Source organism: Musa acuminata, chromosome BXJ1-1, assembly GCF_036884655.1.
Source record: "Musa acuminata AAA Group cultivar baxijiao chromosome BXJ1-1, Cavendish_Baxijiao_AAA, whole genome shotgun sequence".
NCBI lineage: Eukaryota > Viridiplantae > Streptophyta > Magnoliopsida > Zingiberales > Musaceae > Musa > Musa acuminata.
Window position 1 is genome coordinate 5,704,916 of NC_088327.1, and position 13,472 is coordinate 5,718,387.

At 39.8% G+C, this 13,472-nt stretch overlaps 2 protein-coding genes across 2 annotated transcripts; both read left to right on the plus strand.

Annotated features, from left to right (window-relative positions):
- Positions 1–554: 554 nt before the first annotated feature.
- LOC135627308 (eukaryotic translation initiation factor 3 subunit D-like) lies at positions 555–2,663 on the plus strand. Its single transcript, XM_065133388.1, has one exon. It carries the CDS (start codon positions 634–636, stop codon positions 2,404–2,406), a length of 1,773 nt encoding a protein of 590 aa, XP_064989460.1. The 5' UTR covers positions 555–633; the 3' UTR covers positions 2,407–2,663.
- Positions 2,664–6,774: 4,111 nt separating this feature from the next.
- LOC135627368 (protein REDUCED WALL ACETYLATION 3-like) lies at positions 6,775–13,211 on the plus strand. Its single transcript, XM_065133480.1, has 17 exons — positions 6,775–6,937; positions 7,017–7,082; positions 7,222–7,313; positions 8,078–8,215; positions 8,310–8,366; positions 8,453–8,525; positions 9,619–9,777; positions 10,681–10,830; positions 10,924–11,179; positions 11,248–11,369; positions 11,550–11,636; positions 11,724–11,812; positions 11,901–11,963; positions 12,047–12,103; positions 12,523–12,619; positions 12,698–12,856; positions 12,938–13,211. Exons 2-17 carry the CDS (start codon positions 7,050–7,052, stop codon positions 12,941–12,943), a joined length of 1,638 nt encoding a protein of 545 aa, XP_064989552.1. The 5' UTR covers positions 6,775–6,937; positions 7,017–7,049; the 3' UTR covers positions 12,944–13,211.
- Positions 13,212–13,472: the final 261 nt, after the last annotated feature.

Here is a 13,472-nt window from a genome sequence, read left to right on the forward strand (position 1 = left end):
ATAATATGAAAGCTTGTCTGATGATAAAATATAAGGTAACCGACTCTCATGTGATCGACTTAATCAAACTTTTAAGTTTATGAGACGATTTTTGATGCTTTTAAACCGTATAGAGTATGCATGAAAAAATAACTCGATTTTGTCATTTATTAGAGAATCGAATCAAACCATTCAGAAATGAAACGACTGATAAAGGAAGCTTTAAAGGTAAACCGAAAGAATCACAACATTGCTCCGTTCTTTCGAGTGCTAAAAAATAATCCGAAAGAGTTTTAATGGGCTGTGTCCTAACTTGACCCCTGCATCCTCATCCGAAGATCCGGATCCGCTATTGGATGTCAATCGGGTCCTATTGCACCCGAATTCGACCTGACTCGACGCCCAAACATGATTCTGGTAAATACCGGTCCGATGTGATGACTTATAATCGCGAGCGTTCATCCGACTGTTGGATTAAGATCCAGCCGTCATAAACCAAATGGATCGCGAATCCCAAATCCTAAAGCGATCTAACCATCAGCACATCATCCCGAACCTTAAGACAAAAAAGCTGAGCAAAGTAGTCCTTCTTTGGTCTCGTTTCCTCTCGCGGCCGCCGTCCCGATCTGAAACCCTAGCGAAGCGGGAAAGCTGATGGGCTTCGACGTCGGCACCGTCCCCTTGAACCCCGACGGTTGGGGTCCGCCGGAGACGCCCGCCTCCCCGCTCCTCAGCAAGCACGACGGCGCCGCTCACCCGGCCAACATTCCCTTCGCCCCCTTCTCCCGATCCGAGAAGCTCGGCCGCGTTGCGGACTGGACCCGCAACTCCAACTTTGCCGCCAATCCTTCCCGATCTGCCGGCGGCGGCCGCGACGCCGTCTTCGACTTCGCTCTCGACGAGTCCTCCGCCCTCGCCGGCGCGGCCACCGATGACTCGTCCTTCCGCCTCGTTGACGGTAAGCCCCCTCCTCGCCCCAAGTTCGGCCCTCGCTGGCGCTTCCAGCAGCGCCCGCAGCTGCCGCAGCGCCGCGACGAGGAGGTTGAGGCTCGGAAGCGCGAGGCCGAGAAGGAGCGCGCCCGCCGCGATCGCCTCTATCACCTCAACCATCGCTTCTCCTCGTCCGCCGGCGGTCACGGTCCTCGCCGGGACACCCCCGCCCCCAAGTCCTCCGTCGACATCCAGCCCGAGTGGACCATGCTGGATCAGATCCCCTTCTCCACCTTCTCTAAGCTCTCCTTTTCCGTCCCCGATCCGCCCGAGGACCTCCTCGTCTGTGGCGCCCTCGAGTTCTACGACCGCTCCTTCGACCGCGTCAATCCCAAGAACGAGCGCCGCCTTGAGCGCTTCAAGTCCCGCAACTTCTTCAAGGTCACAACCACCGACGACCCCGTCATCCGCCGTCTCGCCGCTGATGACAAGGCCACCGTCTTCGCCACCGACGTCATCCTCTCTGCTCTCATGTGCTCCCCGCGGTCCGTGTCATCCTGGGACATTGTCATCCAGCGCGTCGGCAACAAGCTCTTCTTTGACAAGCGCGAGGGGTCTCAACTGGACCTCCTCTCCGTCAACGAGACCTCGCAGGAGGCACTCCCCGATGCCAAGGAGGACATTAACTCTGCCTACTCCCTCGCCATTGAGGCCACTTACGTCAACCAGAACTTCTCGCAGCAGGTCCTTGTGCGTGATGGCAACAAGGTTACGTTTGATGAACCTAACCCCTTTGCTACTGAAGGCGAGGAGGTCGCCTCTGTTGCATACCGGTACCGCCGCTGGAAGCTCGATGAGGATACTCACCTCGTCGCACGCTGTGAGGTGCACAGTGTGACTGACGTCAAGGGGCAACGAGCCTTCATGACCCTGAACGCTCTCAATGAGTTTGATCCGAAGTACACGGGGGTAGACTGGAGGCAGAAACTTGAGACACAGAGGGGAGCAGTTCTCGCCACCGAGCTCAAGAACAACACCAACAAGCTAGCCAAGTGGACCGCTCAAGCCCTCCTTGCAGGCGCTGACCTGATGAAACTGGGTTATGTCTCTAGAGTCCATCCCCGGGACCACTTTAACCATGTTATCTTGAGTGTGATCGGCTACAAGCCAAGGGATTTTGCCGCTCAGATCAACCTCAATACGTCGAACATGTGGGGGATTGTAAAATCGATCGTAGACCTTTGCATGAAGCTAAATGAAGGGAAATATGTGCTTGTGAAGGACCCTGTCAAGCCGCAGGTAAGGATCTATGAGGTGCCGGCCGATGCATTTGAGAATGAGTATGTGGAGGAGCCACTGCCAGAGGAGGAGCAGGTGCAGCCGCCTGCAGAGGAAGATGCCACCGCCAATGCTATGGATGCAGCAGCAGAAGCAGAGGCCAATTCTGCTGCTGGAGCAGCAGAGGAGGAGAAGGATGTTAGCGCTTCCACTGTCTGAAGGTTACTCGTGTTCTTCATTAATATTTTTGATCTTTACTAGCAACAACATCTTCATGAGGACTAAGCTGTGCCATCTGAAGTTTTGAACTTGTGGGATTATTTTCTTTTTGTTATGCTTGAATAGTGGGTTGAGTCTTCTAAGACTGGCTTTAGCTTCTCACTGTGAGGGTAGTGCTTGGTCAAAATGCTAGCTTGCTTCCTTTTTGGCAGGACATTTGCTGATATGTTTAGCTTATGTTATGTTCTGTTATTCAATATGCATGCCTTCATTGTCTAACTGATGAGGTAGCCTGAATATTGGTAAATTGATGGGCTTATTATTTTTATATACATACACATCTGACAATTTTCTGCAAGATTTATCTTTTCTTAAAAGTTATGAAGATGTATGAATACAGTAACACATAGTTTGAGGCTTGATTTCACTTGTGAGGCATTGCTATTCTACCAACTGATTGGAAGATTTTTTATGATTTGTTAGAAATCTTGGTATCTATGCTGGTATTATATTTGGCAATCGCTTTTCTTTTTGGAGGTCATGCTGTAGGCTGATATTGAGCCACGATTTTCCTTTACTATTTTCAGATACTTCTTCAGAACTTCCATTATGACTGTTTCCTTTGTTGATATAAAGAACAGCTGAATTCACCTCTTGCTATTTGAGTTTTTTAAGCAATTGAACTAAAATACACTATAGTTTAATAGTAGTGTATTTTTTTCTCATCTTTATCCTTGTGGTTTAACATACCTAGATAAGGTCACTCAGGATTCTTTATTGCCATTTTGAATAAGGGTTGTGTGATCTAGCTAGATTCCCTCCTGATGGGATGCATTTCATAATCCCATTGTCTAAACTATTAAACTATAGTGAACTAAACCAACATATGTTGTTTGGCTTGGTGAGATGGTAAGAAAAACAGTTTGGTTTGCTAAAATAGTTAGGACCTAAAATAATTCGATTTCTTTTTTCTTTTTCCCTCAACCAGTGCAACCATTACAAGCTATGTAAATTTATTCTTTCAATTTTTTTCCGCTTACCCTAAAGACCTTGTCTACAAACATCTGTTGAGCCCATTATTTTGTTCATTGTCAACAATGTTCTCATTTCTTCATGAGCTTTCAATGATGAGATCAGAAATTTCATAAAAAATACATATCAGATGAGTGCATGTTTGAAGTTACATAAATGAGTGTGTAAACCAATATTAGCAACTAGACCATTCCACAATATTATGGTTCATTTTTCTTGATACAAAGGCTAGACTTGGTTTGGGAAATTCTCAAATCAGAATTTGCTCATTTAGTCTGCAAACCAAACTGGACCTTGCACAGCCCCACTGCCTGGTATGGTATTTGGTTTCTGAATCTTGTGCGTCTTTATTCCATTCCTATACCTTATTCCCTTATCTTTGTTGGTGGGGATTGTCTGGGAGGATCAACATAAACGGAATCACTAAGCAGCAATCTGATACCCTATGTCATGATTAGTGGTTGGTTTCCACATCATTGCATGTAGTTGGAAACATTGATAATGCTTCTGGCTTCTCATTGAAACTTTTGTAGTTCAGTGAAACTTTGTGGTTTTTAACAAGCTTTTATAGTTGCTCATGTTATCTTAGTCAGGTTTAATACATGTATTTGATGTTTAAAAGATTCTATATGGAGATACAGGTTTCTTGTTTTATCATTTACCAGGTAACATTAAAACATTGTACTATCTTCTCATCTTAGAGTTCATGAGGCATAGCTCTTGTTCCAAATGTTGTAGGTTGTAGGTATGGGGACTGGTCTGAGATTTTAATCCTTAATTAAGATCTTTGCATCCCTTTATATGATACTCTGATCCTGCATCATCTGTTAGGAAATGAATAGCAAATCACGTTTTGCATTTGAACAATGGACGGTGTTCAAAGCATCTCTGATCATCCATCTGGGACCCGTCGAATTTTTGTCCCTTGACATGACAGTAGTTGGAAAACGAGATAGATCGGATCAATTCATTATGTTGATGATAGACGATCAAAATTGATCATATCAGTACAATATTTGTGATTTTTATTTACTCGAGTCAGAATTCAATAACTACCTAAATAGGTAAATCGGTGTATAAATCTAACTTGTCTCCCTATTTTTCTACGCGTATCCTTCCCAAATCTGATCGATCACTAGTATTCTAATCCAAATTTAGCAGTCCAAGTATGACTGAAAAAACCTCTATCAATTTATCAGAAACCTATCGATTGATTATTTAGGTTGTAAACCAATTCTAAACCCAACTCTCATATTTTTCACTTATCCTAAATCGGGTTAATTATATATTATTTGACGTAGTTAGCTAATCTTAACATCTTGATTCTTACTGTTTTAAAAGTTATATTAGTTTTCTTATAATTACAAAAATGAAACATATGTGTTTATTTACCTTAATGTTGTTGATTTTATCAACGAAAATATGAAAATAAAAGGTATAAAAATAATTTTAATATTTTAGTTAGTGGTGACGAATGACATCGGTGGTGATAGACGGTGGCATCGTTAAGAGCTTGATAATCGCTCGTCTACTCGCCTTCCAAAGCTTCACTTCTCGATCGACGTCAATTGCGAGGAATAAAACTCCTTTGACGAGCTTCCCATCTCCCTTTTTTTATGCCCATGTCGGAACAAACGTGGTAGTGAGGAGAGCGATAAGAGCTCCAGCAACCCTAGCTTCGGGTTGAGTGATCTGCCCAATGGGTTAGCGACGAGGTGGCCACCATCTTTGTCGTAGATGATGCGGTGGTCACCACCATCTACGTCGACGTCGACATAGTTGTTGAGTGGCGAAAGACTACTTGGCGTTTGCAACATCGTCGATACAAATGCAGAGCGGTGCCGCTCTGCATTTGCATTAGTGTCTATATAGTCGACATCTGCACAGTTGCCAAACGGCGAAAGGGCCGCTCAATAGCTGCATCAGCGTCGATGTAGATGGTGGTGGCCATCGCGACGTCTACGTCAAAGATGATGTCGCTGACCCGATGGGTGGATCGCTCGACCCAAAGCTATGGTCACTGGAGCTCCTACCATTCCCCTTGCTCCCGCGTAAGTTTTGACATGAGCAATAAAAAGGGGAGATGGGGGTTTCATCGAAGGAGGAGTTCTATTTATCGTGGTTATCATCGACCGAGAAGGGAAGCTCTAGAAGGTTGGCCTGTGAGTGATTGTTGAGCCCTCGACACGTCATCATCCATCACCATCAATTAAAACATTAAAATTATTTTTTTATTATTTATTTTTATGTTTTCATCGGTAAAACTGATAATATCAAGGTAAATAGATCTATATGTTTCACTTTCATATCTACATATATGCCAATATAATTTTTTAAAATATAAAAATTAAAATACTAAAAATAATTAATTAGAAAGGTTAGTATATAATTAGCCCTCCTAAATCTGATTAATGAGTATCTAGTTCAACCTAAGTAGGTGAGACGATTATGAATATCCATCCGATAAAGTCGAAGAAAATATTCTAGTTCAATATTTGAATTGAGTAAACTTAAGAAAAAGAATATGTCCCAAAAAATAAAAAATAAAAAGAACATCTTGGCTACATCAGACATTCCCATCATCACTGATTTGCTTATAGTTGACGTTTTGACCAACCCATACAGCCAACCACTTCTCTTATTCCTAAATTGTCACTTCCCACCAACCAGAGACTTTGATTGCTCCCAAACCATGGCATTGCAACTACCTTTTCTTTTACTTCACTCCACAACATGTTCGAAGTATCTAATGGCATTTAATCATTTAATACAAGAAAAAAATTGGTATTATTTAATGACAGAAAAAAATATTTTCACATTGTTGTCGTGGTCACTGTAACGTGCCTTGAGAGCTCGCCTGTCTCTGGAAGACAGGGAACACAAAGTTAGAGTTGCACACGCACCGTTTGCTGATGTCATGGGTTGAGATTCGGACGTCAGACATGCGGGCTCTGTGAGAGGGAGAACCGTGTTCCATGGCTTGCCGGTGACAGGTGATCTTGAGCTTACGTTGACCATGTCAACTTGTCTAATATAATAATTCCTTTATCTTCTTTAATAATTATTATCACATTATGTAATATGATATCTCATTTTGGCTAAATAAAATAGGCAAGCAATAAATAGAAGAAGCAGAGCTATGCGGATGCCAGATCGACCGTAGAAGTCATGAGGACGAGCAAATCGAACGGACGAGTCTCGTCTACCGCTCACCATTCTTTCCTCTGCAATTATATTATCTCCCGCTGCATTTTTTTTGGGGTTTTTCCTAATGAAAAATGATTTTAAATGAACAAAATTCGACGGAGAAAATAGAAATGGAGGGATGCATCGCCCTATGAAGGCGACTACTCTCCGACTCAAGCCATTATAACCCCGCTCTCTTCGGACTTCCTCGTCGGTTGCTTCAGATCCGTCCTAGCGCCGGGGCTTGAATCCTTTGGATTCCGCCCGTGTTGATGAAGATCCACCTGCTATCCCTCTGATCCGGAGAAGAAGGGTGAGATCTCGCGTTCGATTTCCTTCTTCCGGTCTTGATGTTGGATCTGCTTGGTGCTTGATTCAATCGCTTCTTGCAGTTTCCTTTTTGTGGCGCTCAATTCTATAGGAAGATGGCGGTGTCTAGTCCAGTGACCCCCGGTCAGGTACGCGGAACCTTTGCGCTTTTTGGTTTAGTTCTTGGGTTACCCTGACGCATTCAATTGTTCTTGTTTCCTCCATTTCTTGTATGCCTATTTCTGAATGACATGGTATTTATGTCTTTTATCATGTGTTCTGTTGCAGGTGTCATTCTTGCTTGGCCTTTTTCCTGTTATTATTGCGTGGCTATATTCAGAAATTCTGGAATACCGGAAGTCTTCCTCTCCGATGAAAGTGTAAGATATCTAATCTGAAGCATACAATATGATTAAACTTTTTTCGTCCTCAAAGAATATGCATTTGTAATTGTACTAGAAAATAATGGGCATAATTACGTAATGTCTTATGGAATTGAAGCATTCTTTATTAGGAATTCATGCAAAATCAATTTTATTATAAAGGATACGAAAAGCCTTATATGCAATTGCAACAATAAAAGGTAGGAACTTTTGACCTTTTTGTTTACTTGGTTGTGGAAGAAGAATTTTACTTTCTGGTTAATCACTAAAACCTTCATTGTAAATTGAAATACTTCCCCAAGTGTGTCCTGAAGTTCCTCTGCCAAACTGCAGTAATTTATAGATCATGATGCTTGAAAGTGTTTCAGCTTATGAAATGCATTTAGTAGTTTCTCACGGTTAAGAACATGGTTTATGACAACTAGTGCAGGAACACATACTCAGGGAACAAGTCAAACTCCTGACAAGAGCAATCTTAACTTGTTAACTGATGAATGAACAGTGGCATTGTTGTACTTTTTTCATCCATCAAAGTACATTGTATTGGATCATAATACTTTAGTAGATACACCATTGGTAGAGCTTGTCTGATGCAATTTGCTTTATCTGAAATGACACTATGATTTCATTAAGAATTATATGGAATGTTCTCAGCTTACATGCTGTTACCAATTCAAAAACATGGAACATCAACATGCATGTATCACCTACTTTCATGGTTCTATATGCCTTTTAGCAATTCTTTATTTTTTGTGCTTCAGTCACTCAGATGTAAATCTGGATGGCCTGGACAATGAAACAGTCAGGGAAGATGATCGGGATGCTTTGCTTGAAGGAGGTTTATCAAGACCTTCTTCTGCAAGACTTCATAATTTGTCAGTTCGAGCAAATTTAATCAGGTTAGTTGAAGAGTGACGGAAGGTGCTGTAATTCATCATTCTGTATTTTAACTAAATTATTAATATTGATGTCGGAATTGTTATAAAATTCTAGGTTTATATCAATGGATGAGCCTTTCTTGCTTGAACATCGAGAAGCATTGAGAGCCATGTGAGATGCCACTATGATATACTTCAATCTGATAAGTTCACAAAGGATGACTATCTAACTCTGATTATTTGGTTGATACTATGCAGGGCAGAATTTGGGTCAATTCTCGTTTACTTCTATATTTGTGATCGGACAACTCTGTTCTCACAATCCACCAAGGTCCTTGCCTTGTGCTTTGATTTGATCATTGTGTATTCTTCTTTGCAAAGTTTATAATCTTGACTAAGCTGGTTAGTAGAAATAACTATTTATTGGTCTAACCAATTATCGATATCGAAACATATAGCTCGATGTTGGCATAGTATTATTTTTTTCTATTTTTATTATTTTTTTCAATGATACCACAAAATATAGATTGGTGTGCCATCCAGTATCTTTCGGAAACGTACCAATTCTTATATGTGACCGAAATTTATATGCTTGGTTTCGTGCTTGCTAAATTGATAATCCAGAAGTATATATTTTGTCTAAACTATGCAAAGTGTTTATAGAAATATAAGATCTGTATGAATTAAAAAAAAATTATGCAATTGTCTAAGCGTCAGCACTTGTTTGTAAAAAACATATGGCATTTTGTTTCTAAAACCAGCATCCAGCATCTCAAAGCTTATCCATATATTATAGGTAGCTAAAAGATTAAAATGTTTTTTTGGTATTAACCGGATAACTTCAGAATTTAGAAATGTGATTGTGATAGTGATATTGGACAGACCCTCTTGTTATGCTCATATTCAGGATATTTTGTGTTGCATCAGAATAAGTTGTATTCTTATGGACATTCTTCCATAAAGATGACACATCGTATCCTGGTTCTTGGTTGCTTTTAACTTGCAGTAATACATGACCAGAATGAACACTTTTCTGGGTTCCTGCTTTTCATAGAAGAGCTTACAGTTGGCTTTATGAATGACCAGAGCAACATGATGATGCCATGAAATTGCTATAGTAGAGCTATTGCTAACTTGCAGTTATGGACCAACTTGCAGATATAATCATTCTCTGTACCCATTTTACAGTTTGAGATATTTTAATATTTTCTTTACACCTGTCTCTGTAATTGTACGTGCAACACAGTGTAGTTCGCATCTGGTTATCATTTTTGCATGTGAACCAGACTATGTGAACAATGGCAATTGTTTTATTTTCTTATAATTTTCCAATAAAATTGTGTTGAGAATTCCTTGATTTTGTCAACTGACCTTTTAATCCATTGAAGTTTTTTTTCCTTATCTCTGTGATTTAATTTTTCCAGAGTTACAGCCGGGACCTGTTTCTTTTTCTTTATATCCTTCTTATTATAGCATCAGCCCTGACTTCTCTGAAGAAGCACCATGACAAGTCAACTTTTACAGGGAAATCTATATTTTACTTAAATCGTCATCAAACTGAGGAATGGAAAGGATGGATGCAGGTCAGTTGTCACTTTTTTCCTTCTTAGCGTGCTAGTTCTTTTAACTCTTGTAGGACATCAATTCATAGATTGTCGCCAAAATTGTCACGAGAGTGTTTACTACCATTTTCCTTGGTTCAGCATCTGAGATTCTTCTGTGCCGGCATGATAATCAGCACAACCCTGATTCTGTTCTCAGGGTGTGCTGACACATCCTTTTGGATGTCACTGTGTTTGCTTGCATGGCATGCCATTTTCTATTTGGATCTAAGATTTTTAAATTTTAAGTTCAATTGTAGGCTAAGAGCTTATCAGTTATATCAGTTAATGAAGATGCTACTTGGAGTCTTGAAGAGCATAATTGTCTAAATTGTTTGTCAGTTACTGGTACAAATTAGAGCTAAGTTAGTTTGTCAAGTATCTTTATCACATCCAAACATGTGGGATTTCTTTCCCAATAGTAATACAAATTTTTGATGATAGCCCTTCATATTGTTGTTGTTGCAACAGAAACTGCACCAGATGAATATTAAGTTAACCTAGTAGGTTAATAATTTCTAACCACTGTAAGTTTGTAGAAAGGCTACACAACTTGATATAATGTACGGATATGACTTTGGAACATAATTTTGTCATTGCTGAATTGTAACTAGCATGATAAATAATTCCCCTGCAAGTATCTCAGGCTGCCTTGATATTTTAATGAGACTTCAATTTTGAAGTGTGTATCTTCCCAAATTCTGAGTGGCATTGCTTCAAAATAATAGTTTTCCACTGATTTTAGTAGCATTCAACAAACCACATCTCACTTAGTTATCACTAAATAATGTGCAACAGTAAAACTGACTGTTGCAAACTGCTGAACACTACCATTTTGATTGAGCTTATCTGTATTAGTTATTTATTTAACCATCTTCTTCCCAGGTTCTATTCTTAATGTATCACTACTTTGCTGCCTATGAAATATACAACGCGATAAGAGTGTTCATTGCTGCTTATGTTTGGATGACTGGCTTCGGAAACTTCTCTTACTATTATGTTCGCAAGGATTTTAGTGTTGCCCGGTTTGCTCAGGTACTTGCATGAGTTCTGTTCCCCTGATAAGTGCTTTAAGTTACTAATATTCTCCCTTACTAATCTGGAAGCACAATATCTATCAAAATGCAGATGATGTGGCGGCTTAACTTTTTTGTGTCATTTTGTTGCATTGTCCTGAACAATGATTACACCCTGTACTATATCTGCCCCATGCACACACTCTTTACTCTCATGGTGTATGGAGCCCTTGGCATTTTTAACAAGTATAATGAGATTGCACCCGTAATGGCTGTGAAGATAATATGCTGCTTTCTGGTGGTTATTTTAATCTGGGAAGTTCCCGGGGTATTTGATCTCCTGTGGGCTCCTTTCACGTTCCTAATAGGTAAATTTTAACTACATATCCTGTCTGTAACTTGAATTTTTTTATTCTTCTTAGACTTTCTGATGCAGGATACAAAGATCCCGATCCTTCCAAATCAAACTTACCACTCTTACATGAGTGGCACTTCAGATCAGGCCTTGATCGCTATATTTGGATTGTCGGAATGATATATGCTTATTACCATCCAACTGTAAGTGTCTTGTATTCAATTAATGTGATCCATGGATCTAGTCTTTTCAATTGTTTGAAGGAAGCATCTTCATATTATTGGTAGTAGTGGCACTCATGGAATACTTTCACATTTACTTTTGATTGTTGTGCATTTGATCTCTTCTTTCTTCAGCTGCTTATATTTTCAAGCTTGTGACAGGTTGAAAGATGGATGGAGAAGATCGAAGAATCTGATACAAAAAGGAGGCTGTATATCAAAACAAGCATAGTTTCTGCTTCATTATTGGTGAGTCATTGTTTATTGGTTTTGAACTTTTATAAAGTGACTTGTACAGTATAACAGTTCAAAGGGACATCTTCTTTATTCTTGCAGGTTGGTTATTTATGGTATGAGTACATCTACAAACTAGACAAAATTACCTACAACAAGTTCCATCCATACACATCATGGATCCCCATCACGTGCGTATGAAAGCTTGTTCAAAGTCATTTTAATTTTTAATTTGGTGTCCTCTCGAAAAGGTCATGACTCTGGTTTTGTTAATTCCAGTGTTTACATTTGCCTACGGAATTTCACCCAGCAGCTTCGCAGTTCCTCCCTCACTCTCTTTGCGTATGTTTCAATCATTTTCTCCAGTTTTTTGCTTTAAGGATATTTGCTTTTGGAAGAATTTTTTTAACCTCTTTATTCACCAGGTGGCTTGGCAAGGTCACCCTGGAGACCTATATCTCTCAGATCCATATCTGGCTGCGGTATGATAATTCTAGTCCTGCTGCAATTTGACAGGCCTGTTCTTAACATTATCATGAACTTCACAATTTAACAACTTGAGCATACAACTGCATCGTATTTCATGTTTTAAAAAACTCAAGCAATAAACTATGGTGAGGTTGAAGTCTTTTGAATGACAACCATGTCCAGTTATCTTCCTGAATCTATTGTAGCTGACAAAGCTTCACAGGGCAAAAATTAAAAGTTTAAAACTATAATGCACCTATTGTTGCCATAATGTCCATGATGAATTGACTACCAAATAAATGTGGGTACAAAATATTTTGAAGTTTCATGTTCCAGCCTCCACGTCTTGACTCTTAAAACTTATTTCGCTATCGGAATTACCAGGAATTTTAGGTCCTAATGGACTTCAATGTTTGTTTTACATGATATGCAGGTCAAACATGCCAAATGGCCAGCCCAAGTGGCTTCTTTGTTTCATTCCAAGTTACCCTTTGCTCAATTTCCTGCTTACTACTGCCATGTATCTCTTTGTAAGTTGATCTCACATCAACTCAGCAGAACTCCATAAATAAATTCAACTAAAATAATTGGTTGTACCGTTGCTGCAGATATCATACAGAATATTTGACCTGACAAATTTGCTGAAGGCAACATTCATTCCGAGTAAAGACAACAAACGCCTCTTTCATAATCTTATATCTGGAGCTATCGTTTCCTTCTGCTTATATTGTATCTCAACAGTTATTCTTCACATTCCTGGGATATCGGTATGACATCTTGTTTTCTGTTAAAGATCTCGAAAACCTTGTGAAGAGCTTTTACTTATTACTAATTGACCTTTTTAACAGGGATGAAGAGCCACAATCTGCACCAAAAAATGAGGTCTTCTGTTGGGCTGCCAAATCTTTTGGTTTTGGCGAGACGGTTCCTGTTTGTCGCAACTTGTAACATTCCGATAAATGCAATTTTGGTGATAATTATATGCCTCAGTTATACCAGACAACTTGTTTTGGCACACAATTGGAGATAAGTATTTAGAAAGGTTAGGGGCAATTTTATTCAAAAACAAGCCAATCTTTTGTGTTTTACTGATAATATTGAATGACCATTCGTCACTAGTAATCTGGTGGGGGCTTATGGTGGTTTTTCTTTTTCTCTAAATAATTGGATACTTTAGTGTCAATATTTCATTTATTTTATATTGACATTACAGGAAAAATTATAAGAGGAAGGCTTTCTTCATGTCTTCACCACAATAAATCATGACACTGTATTGATTCGCGGCTAATAACTCAAACTGTGTTGACTGACAGCCGAGCAGAACTTCATGAAACTTTTAGATTAGCACAAATTGCTGTAAACGTTTATTGAGGAATCGGGTTT

Coding starts and splice junctions, on each gene's coding strand:
- LOC135627308 (XM_065133388.1), top strand. CDS start 634: ATGGGCTTCGACGTCGGCACCGTCCCCTTGAACCCCGACGGTTGGGGT.
- LOC135627368 (XM_065133480.1), top strand. CDS start 7,050: ATGGCGGTGTCTAGTCCAGTGACCCCCGGTCAG. Junction 9,778..10,680: donor AATGGAAAGGATGGATGCAG/GTCAGTTGTCAC, acceptor TCTTCTTCCCAG/GTTCTATTCTTAATGTATCA. Junction 11,964..12,046: donor TCCTCCCTCACTCTCTTTGC/GTATGTTTCAAT, acceptor TTTATTCACCAG/GTGGCTTGGCAAGGTCACCC.